The sequence below is a fragment of the Pundamilia nyererei genome, unplaced genomic scaffold, assembly GCF_000239375.1.
Source record: "Pundamilia nyererei isolate P.nyererei 1_Seehausen unplaced genomic scaffold, PunNye1.0 scaffold00044, whole genome shotgun sequence".
Classification (NCBI taxonomy): Eukaryota; Metazoa; Chordata; class Actinopteri; order Cichliformes; family Cichlidae; genus Pundamilia; species Pundamilia nyererei.
In genome coordinates this window covers 476,645-496,495 of record NW_005187445.1, presented here as the reverse complement: position 1 = coordinate 496,495, position 19,851 = coordinate 476,645, and the positions used below count along the sequence as shown (strand labels likewise).

Here is a 19,851-nt window from a genome sequence, read left to right as displayed (position 1 = left end):
TGTTCAGGTTAAAAATATATATTTGGTACTTGATTTTAAAAAATGACTTAACCACATCTCGCAGCGCTTATGCTCTTCCACCTGCTGGGCCGCCATTACGCCGTCATTCAACACAGTGAAAAGAGACAGGATAGGGAAACCGCGATTAAACATCCGCCATTGTTTTATGTTTAACAGTCATATTAGATTCGAACCAACTCGCTGTCGAGCTAGCTCTACCGGCCATGTAGAAGAAAGCACCTTTATCCCAAATTTAGTGTTACGTTTCAGATATTTTTTAAACCTCTGTTACAGTTGTTAGTTATTTATTTTTAAAGAGAACACGTCGTCAAATAGGTATGTGTAACAGTTCACAACATTTCCACTGTCACTGCAGTTATAAATAAACATAATGAAAACTTAATCGTTGATGTTTGCTAGCATACTCATTTTGTCGGTCACATCGGTTTTTTCGGACAGCTCGTTGGATTTTGACCTTGAGGACGGTTATTCCTAAATTGACCTAGAGTTGTAGGAAAATTGTGCTACTTTTAAGTAGGGTTCAGTGATGTAGGCCTGAATTGTTTGGTTACACTGGCCATCGGGTATAGCTAGCGAGCCTTAATTTGACGAAGCAACAAAGGAGATCGAAGAGCCGAGACCAGCATTCTTGTTTTTTTTTTAATCGTACTTTATTTTCCTGTGGGGAAGGCTAGGTCTAAGTTTAATTTTTATTTAAGTTTAACTTTAGGTGGGGATAGTTATTTTAGCGCACAGGGCGGTGTTCGCTACGTACTGCTATGGCCTCCAATTTCGAACAATTATAATCCTCCGCGCTTTGCTCGGCCTGTGCTAGGCGCTAGTGTTGACGTTAAAGTCGGAAAAGACTATCCAGACCCGTTGATAGGGTCTAGCCGGGACTGCCCCCCTGTGGCTGGCCAATGGACGACCAATAGGGCAGGTCTACATGTGGAGAATATGCTGAAGAAAGCGCTGTGAGTCTGTGCTTACTGGGAACGGTGGAGGTAAGTTACCCACGTAATTTGTTTTATTTATACAAAAACACGCCGTTTCCGTTCTTTTCGGACCTTACCGAACAAAGAGGTTAGGGCTCTTAGTGTTATTATTGTCTCGGTTTTTGGAAATCCAGCACTCTGGCTCCTCATAACACAAAGACCGGCTTGAACCATCCCAAGGAAACACCAGCTTGGAGGTTTTTGACTTCCTATCAGAGCTCAAATTTCCTCCGATTAGATTTTCTTAATTCCGGTTAATGTAGTCACACTCGGTTGTAATTGCATTTTCCTTACACCTGTGTGTGATTGTAACTTATTTCCTAACCATTTGCTACAATATAACAAAACAATGAGCCAGGCTTTAGGTGCAGTACGATGCATGCTTAGCCAAAATGTTAGAAAACAAATCCAGACTACTGAACCGAAAGCCGGTCAGCCTGTTAGTCACAACACGACTATATTTGCTTTCCGAGTGCATAAAGCGAAAGTAAGAGGATCGCACGTTAAAGCTCAAGTTTCTCAGACTGAAAGTTTTCTGCATTGGGTCGTTCGCGGGAAAAAAAATGGACAACAACGCGAGACTTCTATACATTGAAGAAAATGAGGGGTGGGGGGAGCATCAGCAGCAACATGGCTCAAATGTCCAGCAGCACTCAGCTTGTACATCGTTTACCGTTTGAATGTACACACGACAAGATGAAAACAATTAAATGTAATCGTGAGGAAAGCCTCAGATTCTATCTTCCACAGACAGACAATAGGAAGATTAGTCAGCTAATCAAGTAGCTTGGTCTCACTCACTGCCCCCTCCTTCCCTGTCTGTCATCAAGGGTTAAACACCAGCTATGGCACTAACATGACATGATGAAAGTTTTCTTTTTTAAGAAGAACAAACCTGAGATCACCGCACAGACCATATGTTAGTAGTATATAAATAATTTAGCTGAAAATGATACATGATGTACAAACAAAAACAGTGTTACAAATAATATATTACAAAGTATACTACAAAGAATCAATGATAAAGAAAATAGGCTGTTGTTCTCTCTGTAGTGCTTTGTTGCATTTTTTATAAATGCATTAAAAAGCAGTGAATTAAAACAACAAAGATGTTACTAGGTTCTGCACCTGTTTAGATATTAAATTTAGATATTAAACAAGGGGTGTGTATAATTTTCCAGGAATTTTTATTATGGTAAGATAGTTTCAGGTAAAACTAAGCTGCGGCTTGTGAGTTAACATCAGCGATGGATTTAAAGGGGCAAGCAGTAATTTCTCACGGTTATTAATTTGAAAAAGGGATTCTGTACTTATAAATATACATAGTTTGTAAATATATCTTCCAACATGCAGTCAAAACTTAATTAATCTGTTAAAAAGGCATGGTGTTTTACATATGTGGCTAGAGACTGGCCACATATTTAGTATATCAAAGGCAAAGAGAAGTCGTAGCTGTTCCTATGTCATGGAGGGTTATTAACATTTTTGTTGCACCATCAGACTCAAGGTAATGGAAAGATCATACCTATGTTTTTCATTGGAGATGGGATATCCTTAGAAAGTCTCATTGTCTTCCTCCTCACCTTAAACCTCACCTTCTTAACTGAAGTCACTGCTCAACACAAAAACATGCTCATTTATTATCGATATTGTCACAACTACTTTTTATCAGGTAATCAGAATGTGTCCGTACAGTCTTTGGATAGCTGACAAATCCTGCTAAAAAAACCCAGATGGTTATAAGCTAACATTATGGTAGTTAATGTTTCATTACATGCTCATATCGCATGAAGTTTGTTTTTTAATTAGTGTTAGAGTCCCGTAATGTTAGATCCACTTCAAAAATAGTTTAACTAACACTGACTAACAGCAGCTAATGACAGCAAAAAAGCAGCGTTTACCATCATTTCAGCAAATCTTCAACATCTCATGTCAGTATCACTGTCATTGGTCACTAGTGAGCTTCTGACTCACTGACCTGTGTCAGATTCCTTTCACCAAGTTTTATAGCCTCCTATTGAGTAAATAAGAGTGGACACCTTTCACCCAACATTTTCTATACTTTAGTAGAAACAAGATGGGCATAGATACAGTCTAAAATCATTTTAAAAAATCTCTTGTCCTACAACAGCCACTGTAGCTAGGATTATGCACTTTAATATGGAAGGGTAAGAAAAGAGAAATGTTGACTGCATTTTGCAGTCTATTGACATCTAGCGGAGTGCTTCCGCTCCAGTGTTCCGACATCAGGCTTCGAATTTAACTAGAACCTAGCATGATCTTGGGCTCATGATGTCACCAATGCAGTCCATTATTCAACAAAGAAACTACTTATGCACCAGACAATGAAGTGTCATAGTAAAACAATATGGCATTAAAACTACTTAATGTCTGAATCGCTTTTATTTTTTAAGATTCACTGTGTAATTAAGTACAACTACCTGGTAGAGCATGCACGTATATTAAGTAAATGTTAAGTACTGTGTACAACTTTACGCTTTATAAATGTGTATGCAGTGTTATGTTATGAAATTATGAAATAAAAATGTAAACTGATTTACATAACTGAAAAACCAAAGTCTTCATAATCTGTTAGCATCTACCTTTGTTTTGGTTTTGCGTGAACAACATCATGGCGGCGGGCGACATCCCAGAATGCATTGCGATTTCCGATTTCTAGTAGTAGATTGAAGGATAATCACAAGATCGTCGTCCTGTGTGCTCAAGTTGTAAAACCACTATCTTGGGCTCAATACATATGCGTTGTTCGTTAATTTTAGCTGAGGTTAGGTTTCGTTCATAACACGTCTGTTCTCATGATGTGTTAAGTGGCCCTAGTTTTTGTTTTTCCCAAAAGTCTTAAGATCATTAGCGTCAGCGGTCCGTCACAGTAGGAGTAGGTTATCACTTTTTAGCAATAATTGAAAGCCACCGTGGCACGCGCGTGTGACACGGTGTAGATGACGTTGTTGCACGCTGGCCCCGTGTTGTGTGTTGATTGTATTGTAGGTAAGAAAACGAGTCAGTTGTATAACATGTTACTGTGCATACCTACTGCTGTCAAAGCAAAGTCTGTTTTACATGAATATTAAATATTGTGCGCCGTGTCTCTTGTTATGACCGGGTCATTCAGACTTTCGCCTTGTTGAAAGTGGAGGGTCGGACTTTGAGGGGAAAGTGAGCTCATTCAAACACGAAGCCGACATGTTCAGCTGCAGTCAGATTAAATAAAATGACTGCATCTTCGGATAGGCTTAAAATTGACTTAACAGTGTGCTCCAACAGACACGTCTCTACAATCGAGACGTCCTACCGACAAAAACATGGCGAGAAGCAAAGCATTCACGAAACATTTGTGCGCCTTCTGTCGCTGCGGCTACCCCCACTAACGGCTAACTTGCTAATTTAGCTAGCGGCTAAGTTATCCGGTAGCCCTAAAGAGGTGTAGGAAAAAGTAACTTCTACTTTTTTTAACGACTGGTCTATAGAGGTAATAAAACTGCTTGGAACAACCAAAGATCAAGTAAACAAACAGAAATGGCAACAAGTATCTGAGCAGATCCAAAAGATCCTGTTACAGCTCCCCGGAATTGAGGCAAACAGCCTCTAACAAAATAGCTTAAGTAGGATAAAGTGCAGTCTGACAACACATATATTTTAAAAATTGAAGGTAAAGTAAACACGAAGTGAAAGAATATATTTAAATAATTATACAGTAATATAGTTATGATATAATGAAGCAAAATATCTCAAAAAACAATGGAAATTTAAAATAAATATTGTACTTTTAGAATCAACAGTAAAGTCAGAAGATTAAAAGGACACATGCCTATTAATATGTTGTTGTTGTTTTTAAGAAATCTTATTCTCTGGAAGGAATACTTCTGCTAAACTCTCCTGTAGCTTTAAGCTCGAGATTCTTTGAGTTCCATGTCTCTTGTCTCTGGTTTTACTTATGGTATATGGTAAATGTGTATATAGAAAGAATATAAGGATTATAGCCATGAAATACTATAACAGTTTTAGTTTTGGCGCGCTAATCTTTGTGTGTTAATATTCTCTCTGGCTTTATCCAAATGTATTTTGTGTTTTTTGTTTTGTTTTTCTAGAGAGCTGCAAGATGGAGAGCACAGTGGTCAGGACCTCAGACTCCTCAACTGATAAATATTTTTATTTGAAATGGATCAACAGTCTCCTGAAGACAAACTTCAAAAATGTGGAGGAGATGGGTTCAGGTGATTCATCAGTATGAATAGTCCAATGTATTTCTATGCATCTGGCTTAGCCCACTTTAATAACATTCAACACGATATCACAGCAAAATGTAATAGATGTGCCGTTTCACCGTGTCCATTCCACACTTTGCCTTTCCAAAAAACGTGAAATAGACGTGCATGCAGAAGTTCCATTACTGCATGCAGAAATTGCGTTACCAGCAGGTGGAGAGAAAAGCCTCGAAGTCGGTAATGAGCAAAAAATGTGTTAAGTACATTCCAATTACTGGAAACAAATAAGCTCTGCAGCTTATGTGTATTTATGTGTAAGTGTGTTAATAATGGACTGGCATGACTTTTACACATTTTGCCACGGTACTGGGTTGCAACATTAATCTTAGACTTTAGATTAAGTCTAAGTGCAAATGAGAGACTGAACAGCTCTGTAACCCCGTCAAGCTTTTACTGGCCTTAAGTTAAACTGCTTATGTCATATTTTGAAGCAACTCCAGAGAACACAGTGTACATGTATTGGTTACTGAGATGCTGATGATAAAGTGTTGTTCATTAAATAAAAATAGCCTGTTTCTGCTAGAATAACTGGTGTGGACCGTGTAGTTTTTAAAAAAAAAAAACAACGATTCTCCCTCTGTTAACATAACTTGTCTATGTGTGTGATCTGATAGGTGCGTGCCACTGTCAGATGATGGACTGTGTTTTTCCTGGATCTATTGACATGAGCAAGGTGAAGTTTGATGCACAAAGTGAGGACGACTGTAAGCACAATTTCAGACTACTCCATGAGGCCTTCAGCACAAATGGTATCACAAAGGTAGGTATGCATTAGTTCTCTACTAGAATAGCATTAAAGTGTCTTAGCTCATGCATTTGTTTTAATACATTTTGGTATTAATTTCTCATTGTCATTACCTATTATTGTCTTTACACTGTGTCTACAAATCAGCGAGTCATCACTACTTTCTTACCTAAATTTCTTTGCACTCTGCTTACAAATTTAAAATTTATATATGCAGAAATATTGAAGGTCTAGCTTTCCAAAAATGTCAAGATACACATTTACTAAATTCTTAGCATATTATATCTGTAACATAAAATATTTTTTAAAACTGTTAATTTATTCATGCTTGTGCCACAAACATCAATAGTTTTAATAATAATAATAATAATTACTAGCTATGAAAGAAATGTGCAATTCCTTGTAAGTATAACAGTGGATATATGTCTTTTGAAGAAAACTTTATTCAGTAATGAGTTTTACAATATAGTGTTTATAAATGTTATTTTGTCTTCTTTGTCCTGATACAGAAAATTCCAGTTGAGAAGCTCATAAAAGGGGATTTTAACAGCAACATTAAGTTCCTCAAGTGGTTCAAGGGCTTCTACGCAGAAAATGTGAAAAGTAATGATTATGACGCTGTGAAAGCTCGTGACAGCTGTGATATCAGCCCTATTTTGGTGTCTCCTAAGTCAGGTAATTGTCATGCAAGATTTTCTTTCACTTTGGTAAAGGAATAAGTCTCTGTAATGTGTTTTTAGGACCACAGTTATAGGACATCTGCTGTGATGTTTTTGTTTTCTCTGTTTTACCAGAGAGATCTAAAGAGTCTGACACGGAGGAAAACAGCAAAACGACTAAAAGGTTTCCTTACAGCGAGAAGTGGAATGATGTTTTTGCTTGGGCTGAGCGCAGTTCTCGCGGAGACAACTATACCTACTGTTCCTCCTGTGGTACTGACCTTAGCACTATTAACAAAGGCTTTTTTGAACTTAAGCGCCATGTGGAAACAACCAAACACAGGAAAAGGGCTGCGAAGAAAAGATGTGGTGCAAGAACACAGGTCACTGAGTCACTGCCTTGCAGTGATGAAGCTGTCCAGTTTATTTACAATCACTGTTACACTGGATCTGCTAAAGGTCAGCAGGGATATAGACATTTTGCGCGTTGTAAGCTGGGATCACAGTACCCCAAAGATATCATATCTGCCTGCGAAAACACTCCTTACTGTTTATACATTTATGGAGGGGTACCTGTAGGAAAAGATGAAGCAGTCTCTGTGTTGCTTGTTGGGTTTTTTGATGTTGAAGCCTCTAGTCGCTGCATCAGATTTCTGGATGCTCTTCAGGCAGGGGACGGTGCAGGAGATCAGTCTGCAGCAGCAGTTGTGGGTAGCTTGAAGAAATTTGGGCTATCCACAGATAATCTCGCTGCCGTTTATCTAACTGGCAATGGTTCAGCCACAGAGGAAATCTGTTCTAAACTCAGGGAACTCAACGCAAACATCGTAACCTTAGGAGGCCTGTACACCATCGCTGATGCTGCTTGTCGTGCTGCCATCAAGGAGCTCTCCAATCAGGTTCAAGAACTGATGGTAGACCTCCATGAACACTACTCTGCCTGCTCTACAAAGAATGAAAACCTCAAAGATCTTTTTGACTCAGATGTCAGCAATGACAGCGCATCGCTTCACACCAACACCAGCTGCTTTAGAGTTTGTCTGTTGGTCACAAAAATATTGGAAATGTGGACCGATCTCACACTGTACTTTAGTTCTTGCAATGAAGATGAGAAGACTAAGTCCATCTGTTCTCAGCTTAATGATCCCAAAGTTAAGGCAATGTTTATGTTCCTGCAGCAGGCCTTAGAGCCTCTGCACAGTTTTCAAAGGAAAACACAGGAAGCTTCTGGTACTAATATTGAGCTTATTCTAGAAGAAGCCAATAGTCTGATTTCCATTTACACCTCCTACTTCCTCAGTCCACAGGCTGCTGATCGTTTCCTCATTGAACGTGATGTCCAAATTCTTAAGAACAAGAATTTCCACCTGCCAAGCTCTGAACTCTGTCTGGGTAAAAAAACTGTGGAAGACTTTCTGAAAACGTCTGAAGCTGCTGAGGCACTGCCACTATTACAGGAGGATGTATTATCATTTTATATTGCACTCACTGGTTGTATCGCAGAGGAGCTGCCTTTAAATTACTCAGTGCTGAAGGGCATCGCTCAGCTGCTGAACTCACAGAGCAGGCTGAAAGTGACAGAGGAAACAGTCGGGGAGCTGGGCACCAAGCTGGGAATCTGCAACTTCCCTGAGGAAGTCAAACAGCTCACGAATGAATTCCTTGAGTATCAGAAGGCTCAGGAGGGAGAGGCCGAGGATGGAGGGAAGGGCAGCGCAGCTGTGGTTTCACTGGAAAACATACTGAATGACACCAAGCCAGCCTCAATCTTCAGGAAGCTTCTTTTGATCCTTTTGTCTTTCCCATGTCCTCCGCTGGATGCGCAGCAGGTTTTTACTCAGGTATGTGAATGTTTAGTCAGTTAAGTTTGTTCATATAGACATTTACACACAACAAATGTTAACTAAGTTCTGCACAACAAGTAAACATTAATCAGTTGAAAAAGTATATGTGATTAAGAAAAAATGGTGGATTGCTTCCTGTGGGTTTAGGGTAAGAGTTGGTGTCTCAAGGGATGATTTTGAATATCTCAAGATCCTGTTTACAGTGATGTGAAAGCGACTGAATGGCACACTGGTGCTGCACCCACTTTACCTGTGCACCACTGCAGTAATGCGGGTGTTGTACCTGTTGTTGTGGTGAAGGTAGAGCTGGCCTGTGATTATAAGCTCTGGGTTGTGACAGAATAAAGTAGCAAATAGAAATGGCTGAAATGAGTTTCACCTCAAACTATTTATAGGTATTCAAAGGAGCTTGCAAAGAAAAGCGTCTGGACTTCTTTAAGTTGCTTGAAGACGTTTCACCTCTCATCCGAGAAGCTTCTTCAGCTTCCCAGACGCCTTAACGCCCACTCACATCCTGGGCCATCTGACCTCAGGAATTCGCATGATAAGGTGGGGCCAGGTTTCACAATGAACACACCCGAAACTCTGGCTATTTGGGACCCACACCCAGTTTCACACCTTGGCTCAGGCGAGGTCCTTTTGTCCCTCTGTGGGGGGACACTCCCACTAGGTTTATATCTGGGACTCTCCACCATTTGACCTTAGAACTGAAGAAGCTTCTCGGATGAGAGGTGAAACGTCTTCAAGCAACTTAAAGAAGTCCAGACGCTTTTCTTTGCAAGCTCCTTTGACTACGATGACCTGGATGACTGAGAACCTTCAGACATATTTATAGGTATATTTAAAAACAGCAAACACTGACCAGAAATCAGAGTAAAAATGTCACATATAGCTGGACTCTCTGGAATTAGTGGGTGTGGGATTGATAATGGTATTACTGGTGTTAAATCAAACATGGGGTGTATGGCAGTTGTTAGAGATGATATTTAATCAAGTTTGATCTTTTTGTTAGAGCTTCCTTTAACATATCAAAGGAAATCTTAATTTCCTATCAGCTCTGCTACAGATCCTTCCAGTAGCCTGAGTGACAGGATATTTACTCAAGTAGAGTAGGAAAGTAAACAGATGAACAGAAGGCAACTGAGGGAGATACCTGTCCAAAGACAGGGCAAGATTAGTGTTCTGATACGCAATAAAAATGTCCAGCCGTAGCAGAAATAATCATGCGGGATCTACATGCAGGAAAAGAGGTTTGACAGGTTCTCTGGGTGCAGAAGTTTCAATTTTGAAAGGCATATGGTGAGAAGAGTTTAGAGCACAAATTTGAATATCACAGAGATGCAAATGAAACGATAAAACGTCAGTCCAATGTGTGGCCCCATTCACGAGTGTGGCCTTTGACAAAAAAAAAACTGTTGAAATGGTAAAATCCCCAAGAATTAAAACGGTATCAAATCAAACTAGATTCAGAGGAGTAGAATCACTGCTCCTTTGAAACAAAAGGACTCAGCCATGCATCTGATCAGGAGGAAGCCTCCATTTGGAGGTTTCCAGACAAACTGGGAGGAGATCCCAGGGTAGAGCCAGAATTCTGAGGAGAGATTATAGCTTGTGTGGCTCAGGAATGCTTCTGGATAGCCCAGAAGGAACTGAAAAACATAGCGGTGGAAAAGATAAATTGAAGAGAAATAAATTAGTGCTGTAAGCGTTAATCTTGTTAAAATGACATTAACGCCATAACTGCAATAACACAGCAAATCTCTGTTAACGAGTTGCTGCGGATCGCCTCGTTAACAGAGTTGCTGCGGATCGCAGGTGAGGCTGGGCGGCATCAACGTGTTAGTGCGATGCGTTGACAGCTGATAACATTATTTTAACTAGATTAACGCTGACAGCATTAAAATAAATAAAAGTTAAGAATTAGGAGGGAAATATCTGGGTTAAAAGGGCCTATAAACAAAGCCTTTATTATGCCAGCATAACAATGTCACACTGGAATAATAAAGGTGCAAAATTTACTCGTTTCCTTTTAATTCTTTCCACTTGGTGCTGTCTTTATGTTGTTTTTAAGGCCTTGGAGAATGATCATGTTTGTGGAGTCTCTGACAGTGAAGCCTTAACAGAAAGTGAGTTGGATGTTACGTCTGACACTTTCTCTGACAGCAGCAAGAACTATCAAGTTCGCACACGAGGTAAGAGGAGCGTGTTAAATGCACGAGATGATCATAATCATTTGCTTAATTTGTGGAGTTTAGCAGGAATGAAAGAGGCCTTAAAATACATCAAAACATACAGTGTGGAAAGTATGGAGAGTGCCTGCAGTGGATACTTTTTCCCCACATTTGGTTTCACTTCAGTTCTTCGTATGTTTAACTTCCCTGTTCTCTCTGGTAGACTGGTGGACATACAAAGAACAAACAAGAGTAACCCACAAACCGGTTTTACAACATATTTCTGATATGGTCTCCAGGGAGCTGGGTGGAGATGTAAAGGAAAGGAAAAAACAAGGAAAAAACAAATGAGCATTCCCCCTTATTTTGAACTCTTCTGATCTGGTATCAAAGCAGACTGGACCTTTCTAGCATTTACAAATACAGCTGGTGTCCAGACACGGTGCCTCACTAATAGTTGAAACAATCAAACAATATCAACAACACTAAAGTTTTGATGTAATTCTTTTCCAACTGCAGCTTTGAGATGATCTGATTTAAATGTAAAAGAAGTTGAGTGGGAGTGATTGCATATTTAACTCTGCGCATTCATGTTCTAGGTCAGAATGGCCTTCCTTTGAAAGTGAAACCATGTGAAGTCCGCCTTACAAAAATAGGTAAAGGGAAAAAAACTTTACAGTTCTAGCTGCCTGATGTACAACATTTTAAAATATCATGTTGTTTATTTTGTAGATTGAAAGATCATGCAGTGCACTAAAAAAATCAATAATATAATACTGTTTCCAAAGAGCCAGGTGATGGATATGAAAATAAACTTGGAGTGAATGGTGCCTTATGGAAAGAGGTAAAAGATTTTTTTTTCTCTCTCTGTTAATCCTCTGCTTTCTGATCTACTGCTCTAAAACATTTTAGACTTATGGGCAGATGATGTGGCTATTCAGCCTTTGAATGGTAAATTATGTGAAGTTTAAAATGTGATGTAATAGCTGAACGTTTTATTTTTGCATTTCTCTCTTAAGTCCCTGTCATGTACTAACACCCTGTTGCCCTTCATAGTTTCCAAAATGAGGAAGATGAAGTGGAGTTTGCCTATATGAGGGCGTGTATGTGCGTGTGTTTTGGTTAACATTTGCATGTGCATGTTTTTTGTGTGTAATGAGTATGCTGTCTCTCAGGGGACCATTAGGGGGAATTTTGGCTGGGAGAGCAGCTTGCGCCAGAAGCCAAAGACCCGTACAGTGTTTCAGGCTGGTGATAACACCTGGTCCAAACCCGTAGATCTTGATAAGGACAGCAAAAATGAACTGGGGTCCCAAGATGATGTGGTAGGTGTACTCGAGTATACTACCAAAATACCACTGGGCCATAAAATGCTAGAATTTAAAAGTGAACAAAAAAACAAAAGCAAACAAACTTTGAGCTTCCTGATTTTAAAATTTCAAAAGTAATAAAACATCAGACATTAGTTGACAAAAATATCTACTTGAGTAAGAGCGAAATTATCTGAATATTGAGAATATTGAATAAAAAATGTTCCCGCTTGAACAAGGAGTTGATCGTCTTCTAATCTGAAATGTGAGCGTCTTCCTTTTTTAATGTGCTGAAGGAATGATACAAATCTGCTTCAAACTGCATCCTTAAGTTAATTTTGCTTGTTCGATTTCTGCTGGTGTCTTGTAGATGCTTAATTACCTCAGAGATCTGTGCGTTAGATACATGCGGTGTTACTATTGACAGAGCAGGGGAAGCTAAGCCGGTGGCAGTATGACTAGCACATTTGTCTCCCATTGGTCCGCTGTAAAAGTTTACCTACGCTCTGCATGTCAGAACTTGCAAAAAATGCTCCTTTCCACTTTCAGCTTTCTGAGAATGGGCCTTTGACAACAGGAAACGGGACATGACCACGAAAATTACAGGAACAACAAATTCATGGTAGCTTCCATCCAGAGACAATAGCCAAAAGATGGCAATAAATTACAGGATGAATGTAAACAGAGAGTATGAGATCCTTTATGGGAAAACCACTCCCGATATTCTAGAAAATGGATCCCTTTTCTTATTAGTGCCAGCTAACTAGATGTCTTGTTATGGACCTCCTTACCTTGCTTATACTGATACACACCCATGATTGGTCTCATGTTCCTGACTTTGTTCAAATTGCTTAATTCAAAGACATAGATAGGAATTCAGTATGCATGTTATTGTTAGGGGATTTTGGCCAGAAAAGTTGTTAGGCCTGGCTGCTTAAACTGTTCTGGTGCATAGTGGGGGCAGAAGTAGAGCTGTGTAAATGCAGCTTTTATTACTTCTGTGTGGACACGGCTGATTGTGAGATTACGGTGGGGCACTTGGAAATTCATTTCCCACCTTCAGCACGAAGATATAATTTTCTTCTTTTTTCAGCTGCTCCTTTTAGGAGTCACCACAGATCATCTGCTTCCATCTCACTTTATCCTTAGCTTCGTCTGTCATCTTGCTCTTTTCCTCCTGCCTGGCAGCTCCAGCTTCAACATCCTTTGTCCAACATATCTACTATCCCTCCTCTGCATGTGTCCAAACCATTTCAGCTGCCCTCACTAACATGATCTCTCCACTAAACATGCTTTTAGCCTCTTCTGCTTCTTTTTCTTTGCCCAACAGTTGCATATTTTCAGTTAAATGTAAAACTGTATCATTTTGTCACTCATATCTGATACATTTGATGAAATTCTTTGAAATCCTAAATTACAAAGGTTTTTAAAAGTCTTACTTTTACTTTGGTAAAGTAAAGTTCACATAGACTGAGATATTTAGCAGCGTCAGAGCAGAAGAGGAAGACAAAGAAACGTTTTAAAGCACAGAAGTCAATTAGGACTAACTTCAGCACAAAGGAACACCAGCAGTTCCTGATACCTGACATTGAAACTAGATGTCAGTCAGTCAGTAGCAGCTAATTTTGGAGAGGACTCTTAATTTGAAAAAGGAAAACAAATCTGTGATTTGGAGTACTAAAAACAGAAACACAGCACTAACAAAGTTGAGGGAGAGAAATTATTGAGAGGAAAAACTGATTAGAATCTAGTCCCACATCTAACTTCATTTCATTCAGTTTCATCATTCGCTTTGTTCACCTGAGGTCAGATTAGAGAAAAGGTTAAAGGGGGAATGAGGTTGTCCAGTTATTAAACCTTCCATAATATTGAAATTCAAATTACAGTAAAAGACTCTCAATCACAATTTAATTAATCATATTAGAGTATATTATGACGCATGAAACAAAACGAATGAATGAATCTTAACACTTGCTCCGTACCTTCATTTTAACACATTGTACCACAAATGCAATTCTAGTATGATTACAGTCACAACCTTTGTGTTTTTTTTTTAAAGAAAGACGCTGTTCATCCTCTAAAAATATACATTACCTTTTACTTCTTTGACTTCTTTTTTTACCTAAATGTGGTTAATTTCCAGTCGGAAGACTCTTCAACGCCCAATAAACACACACCAACCAGAGCACGACGTAAACCGGCCTACCAGGTAATGTTACTGCTGCTTTATTTCAAAGAAACACACAAAACCCCAACAACAGATGCATACAGAGGCATTGACAGTTGAATCATATAAAGTGTCTGTTTATAAGAAAATGTGAATAATCTGCTTTTGTTTTTGTATTTTTGCTGTAGGATGGTAAAGGGTTTCTTACAGGAGTGCTGGTGTGGGGTAAGGTTAAGGGGTTTAACTGGTGGCCTGGGATGGTGGTGCCATGGAAAACCAAGTGTGCTCCTGTGGGTATGCGGAGGGTGGAGTGGTTTGGAGACGGGATGTTCTCAGAGGTTAGAATTACAATGCACAACTGTAAGCTGAGCATTATTTGCTCATGATGCAGAAACAATTCTCAGATTTTGTTTACATCTGATTTTTTCTTTCTGTTGCAGGTATACACTGAGGGTCTTACGCCATTTGCTGCCTTCACTAGGTGCTTCTGCAAAAACTCCTTTGCCAGCTTGCCCATATACAAGAAAGCAATCTACCAAATCCTTGAGGTAGTCTTAAATGTTTTATACTACTTTATGTTTTGTGTTGTCTTTCATTTTCCATTTATCTTCATATTATATTCATATTAGTTTGTCTAAGGAGCTTGGAAAGAAAAGCATCTGGACTTCTTCTTTAAGTTGCTTGAAGATGTTTCACCTCTCATCTGAGAAGCTTCTTCAGTTCTAGGGTCAAATGGTGGAGAGTCCCAGATTTACGCCCTGTGGGAGTGTCCACCCAAGAGGGACAATGGACCCCCTAATGATCCTCTACCTTATCACACGAGCCAAGGTGTGAAGACGGGTGTAGGTCGCTATCGGGTGAGCTCATTGTGAAACCTTGCCCCACCCTATGATGTGATTTCCTGAGGTCAACTGGCCCAGGATGTGAGTGGGCATTAAGGCGTCTAGGAAGGGATCTCAAAACTGGATTATAGATGGCAGAGACTTGGTGTCACAAGCCAACGCCTCTGTTCAAAGACCCTTTTCTTTCCAAGCTCCTTAGACTACGATGACCCGGATGACTGAGAACCTTCAGACATATTAGTTTGTGTTGCTAAACCAAACTAATGTAGTTCTAATGGGGAATAACTTATGGTAAAAAGTTTAAAACCTCAAGAAATAGTTCACAAATCTTAATTTCATTATCCATCTCAGGCTGATATAACATTTCAGGTTTAGTTCATCAGATGCTCATGAGCTCCATGAAAGAGCAACCTGGCAACCTCCTGTTGCCATGGGTTCAACATTATTTATTCCCTAACCATTTGGTGAGTGATTGCCGGTTGTCACCTTTTGAAAGTGGAAGAGGGTGCTGCACCAAAAACAACTGTGTTTGCTTTGGTCACTAGAAGATGGCCATAGTCACCAGTCACCTGTAGTTGCATGGAAGACGCCAACTTCTCTTTAAGCACTCGTTAATTAACCACTAAGCTTGGAAAGGTGAAAGTTGTGCCTCCTGAAACCAACACGTTTCAAAAGACGCAGCTTTTACTTTGAAAGCGAAATGTCACTATTTGTGGCTTGTCTTGTACTCGTCACAGTTCTGCTTCCACTTAGGGAGTAGTTAGAGTGTGTTTGCAGACAAGTCGAAATCTTCCACACATAATTATGAATCACTGCATCAACCTGCTAATGACCAAAACAATCAAAGTTGGTGTTTGGTGCAGCACTTTGTACTGACAACAGCATGCACCCCTTTGAAGCCGCTTGCCAACAGCTCATGGAGTGCAGATTTTTACGAAGTGACCACTGTGTCGCCAAACTGGTGTGACTGGACTCTTAGGAAAAGACTACATCAAGTCAAGTATAGGTATAAATGGTTATCTATTGAAGTTACTCGTTCAGTAGGTCTGTTAAAACCGTGGCTTGATTTCAAAACATTTGCTAAAAGGAACAAACTGACTGAGCAACCTTTTATTACAAAAACACTAAAGGCTTGTGTTTGTTGGACTCAGATATGTGTCCTTGTAGATGTCGCTAAAAACAGTTGTGCTGTGTAATCAATCTTGGTACAAAGTGGGGAATTATCGCTGCTGTGAGCTCATGTTAAGTGTTTGAATCATTCGATGATGCACTTTCAGATGATGTCTGTTTTCACTCTACTTACTGTATATTCAGGTCAGTGAATGTTATGAGGTTAAAAGCAGGAGGGCATATTACAATGGAAATTAAATAACAGAGTGACCGTTTCATGTATCGTAGCATCAAGCTGCTGAACCTTGTTTAATGTACTTGTACCATACTCCAGATTTTGATGACATGTATAATCTGCAGTTGGCAGGTGAGAGGTGTGGAAAGTCTTTTCCTGAGGCTCAAGGCAATGAAGAAAAAGAGCTGAAACGGATGTTGGACTGGGCTTTTGAAGGATTTCTGCCAACAGGACCTGATGGATTTATACCTGTTGGTATGTCTGTTTATTTTTAATTCTTTCTTACTTTCTTTATAAAGTACCATATTTTATTTTCCTTCTTCCCTCTTCTTGGTGCCAAATATGTTTCTTAAAAACATCCAAGTTATTTAATGTTCTTTGTTTTCTGCCTCTTAAAGACTCTTCTCCACACGGTCAATCCTCTGACTCGACTCTGTCTGACGTCCCGCCTCCGGCGAAAAGAAAATATGTTTTAAAAAATAAGGGAAATGTCCCCGCCATCATCTATAACAAAGGTGAATGTTATTTTTTTTTATTTTGTACTTGTAAAGAGATATTTGTGAGGAAACTACTAAATGAAGCAACTGATTTTGTTGCCATCATTATTTTTATTTCATGTGAATATTTCATCACAGAATCAATAATAGAAGGCGTCAAAGAAAAGGGAAAAACAATTGAAGGTAAGTTCTTTAGCTAATATGGAAGACACTTGATTTCAAACCACTGATATAAACATAACTTTCTTCTGTTTTTTTTTTTTTTATTTTTTAAGATTTTTGTTTGTCTTGTGGATCAACTGATATTGACGTCCAGCACCCATTATTTAAAGGTGGTCTTTGTCTAAGATGCAAGGTAATGTAATAACACAAAGATTCTGTTTCTCCCACAGCCTGCTGTGTCTAAATTTAGCCATTATCTGAAGGATGTCCTCTATTAAAATCTGAAAACAACCTTATTTTTACAGGCAAACTTCACAGAAACGTTGTATCGCTACGATGACGACGGCTACCAGTCGTACTGCACTATATGCTGTGCAGGCTTAGAGGTCATTCTGTGTGGCAATCCCAGCTGCTGCAGGTAAAAATTCCACAGGTTTTCTTTTTCACATGCAAACATATTGATATTTATGGTTTCTCGATGTGACTTTCGCTTAGGTAAAAACATTTCAATAAGCAAAACAAAGTTCAGCTGTTAATATCAGACTGTTACAGAAATATCTGAGAGAACCTCTTGATGATGGATTCATGAACTTGCTCATGACAAACTGACTTTTATTGGCCTGTTCCATGAGACAACTTTGAGATGACTGGATCAGGCTACAGTTTCCATAATCTTTTGAAACATGCAAGTAGTTTAAAGTCTTCCTCCTGGCATCATTAAACCACTAAAACTTCACATTTGCTCATCAAAATTATGTTGTTCTTGTTGTTTGATCCTGCTACAGAGACACTGCCGATGTGTTTTGTGGTCTCAGAATACACAAAAGGCATTGTTCCTGCAGGGCAGGGGAGACGAAAAAGAATTTCACAGAGGCCGAAGCACACTGGATAACCCCTTGTTGCTTCTTCTTAATCAGAAAACTATAATCAGAAGAGAGGTATTTAGACATTGGGAAGCTTTTATAATATTTGCAGTAAAGTCACTAAGTTCAGCTCACCTGTAACATTGGCTTCACTAATGTTTCCTGTGGTCCACTCTGTGTACATCTGTTTACCTACTACAAACATTGCACACATTGTATTGTGCTGTCATCGTAAAAAAGAGAGCTGAGCCAAAAGGCAAAGCTTTTGATGTGAATTCATGTCTATTAAAACCTTCATCTATGGTCACAAGATCCAAATGACTGAAAGAGTATATGGTGGCAATGGTCAGCATCAGGGTGAGCAGCTCAGCTATTTGATGGGAGCTTTGAGCAGAACTGCTCCTCTTGCTGGTCAAATGGATCCAGCTGAGGTGATTTGGGCATCTGGTTAGACTGGGTGGGTATATAGATATAGATATATATAAATGTTTTTTACCAGGTACCTCATAACATGGATCAAGTGTCTTAATCATAAAGCCGCTTTTCTCCACTGTAAGAAAAGGCACCACAAGTACACGGTAATGGCATGTGTGATATCCACCACTGATTTGTTTTCTCATATGGAGTGCATTTGGTAAAGGCTTGGAAAATATCAATGTCTGCTGGTGTGTAGGTCTAGGTGTAGGGCCACTTTTTTTTCTTTCCACTTGACTGACTGGGCGTTTGTGGAAGGCACAGTTTTTTGCTTTCCTCATATTCCAAAGCGTGCTTCGTTTTAAGGTGATAAAACAAATTACTTGTATATCCTCTCTTTGCTATTACTGTCACACGGCATAATTTGCAGATGATATTTTTCTGCTCAACATCCGGCTGCTTATGACCGACGTCGACAGACCTGTAAGCTCCATGCTTGCAGCCGCTGCCATGCTTTTGACCAAAATAGGCGCAGCTTGATGACATCATCAACACGCGCTATCGCAGTAAGATGGTATAGTCAAAATCTCTACCATTGGCCAAATCCATATCGTTTCTACCGTATACCGTTTATACCGCCCACCCCTACTGGAGAGGTAATGTATCTCCATAATTGGACATTTGGCCTGAGAATCCTCCAGGATCTCCTAGGAGTGTTGCTGGACTGAAGGACATATAGCATATCCTGCTTAGTCTGCTGCTACTTCAGTCTAGCTTCATTGGAGGCTTGATGGATGGATATTGTTATAAACACTTTTATTTCTCCTGAATGATGGCTCTGTTATCCACACCTAAGTTGATGTGGTTGCTTCTTCAGGTTATTTACACTTGAAACTGGGCGAATCCAGATTTTTGAGTCTGTCATTGGTGCACTATACTTCCAGGGCTGAAGTGATCAACTACGGTGTTGACTGCTTATTTCAGTCATATATATTTTAATTGACCACATGATACTTTACCCAGTTATTCAGCTAAAACGCCATCATGAATAGTTCACTTTAGGTCCTGCTTTCAGTTTCTGTTTATTATATCCATTTATGAGAGACAGATATCACTAGATTATTTAATAGTGGGAAAGAAATAAAAGTATCAATTTTAAAGTTTAACTTCTGTGGTCATAAGAAGTTTGATGTCATTCATTTTATGCCAAGTCACTATATCCAGGAGTATCATCATGTCAGGTTGTTTTATTTTTCTTTTGTGATGCACGATGACATCAGGATGGATTACAAAAGTAATGTTTTTGTATGACAAACTAGTTTTCATGGAAACTGAGGATATTGGACATGTCTTTGGTGGAGCTTCTATCCCCAAGCCATCCGGGCCCTAAACACACACACCCGCCCTCTCACATCATCTCACATCATCTATAATTGACTGAGACAGGACTCTTCCAGACACTAAACCAAGGCACAATGTACATTTCAATTCCTTTAATTTTAAATATGTTTATATTGTCTATCCTGTAAAATAGTCAGATGTCTATTCATA

General features: G+C 39.3%; 1 protein-coding gene across 2 annotated transcripts in view; it reads left to right on the top strand.

Moving 5' to 3' along the window:
- The first annotated feature begins 333 nt into the window (after positions 1–333).
- The window catches only part of dnmt3ba (DNA (cytosine-5-)-methyltransferase 3 beta, duplicate a), a 24,641-nt gene continuing 5,123 nt past the window's right edge, over positions 334–19,851 (top strand). Inside the window, exons 1-17 of one of the 2 annotated variants that reach the window (XM_005731598.1) lie at positions 334–1,004; positions 5,105–5,230; positions 5,896–6,041; positions 6,536–6,701; positions 6,821–8,526; positions 10,601–10,721; positions 11,300–11,356; positions 11,489–11,544; positions 11,876–12,025; positions 14,154–14,219; positions 14,366–14,515; positions 14,618–14,725; positions 16,490–16,619; positions 16,763–16,879; positions 17,000–17,044; positions 17,137–17,216; positions 17,329–17,441. In XM_005731598.1, coding sequence (XP_005731655.1) covers positions 5,116–5,230; positions 5,896–6,041; positions 6,536–6,701; positions 6,821–8,526; positions 10,601–10,721; positions 11,300–11,356; positions 11,489–11,544; positions 11,876–12,025; positions 14,154–14,219; positions 14,366–14,515; positions 14,618–14,725; positions 16,490–16,619; positions 16,763–16,879; positions 17,000–17,044; positions 17,137–17,216; positions 17,329–17,441 — 3,326 coding nt within the window. In that variant the 5' untranslated portion in view covers positions 334–1,004; positions 5,105–5,115. The remainder of the gene's footprint in view (positions 1,005–5,104; positions 5,231–5,895; positions 6,042–6,535; positions 6,702–6,820; positions 8,527–10,600; positions 10,722–11,299; positions 11,357–11,488; positions 11,545–11,875; positions 12,026–14,153; positions 14,220–14,365; positions 14,516–14,617; positions 14,726–16,489; positions 16,620–16,762; positions 16,880–16,999; positions 17,045–17,136; positions 17,217–17,328; positions 17,442–19,851) is intronic. The other variant, XM_005731599.1, reaches the window with a different exon arrangement.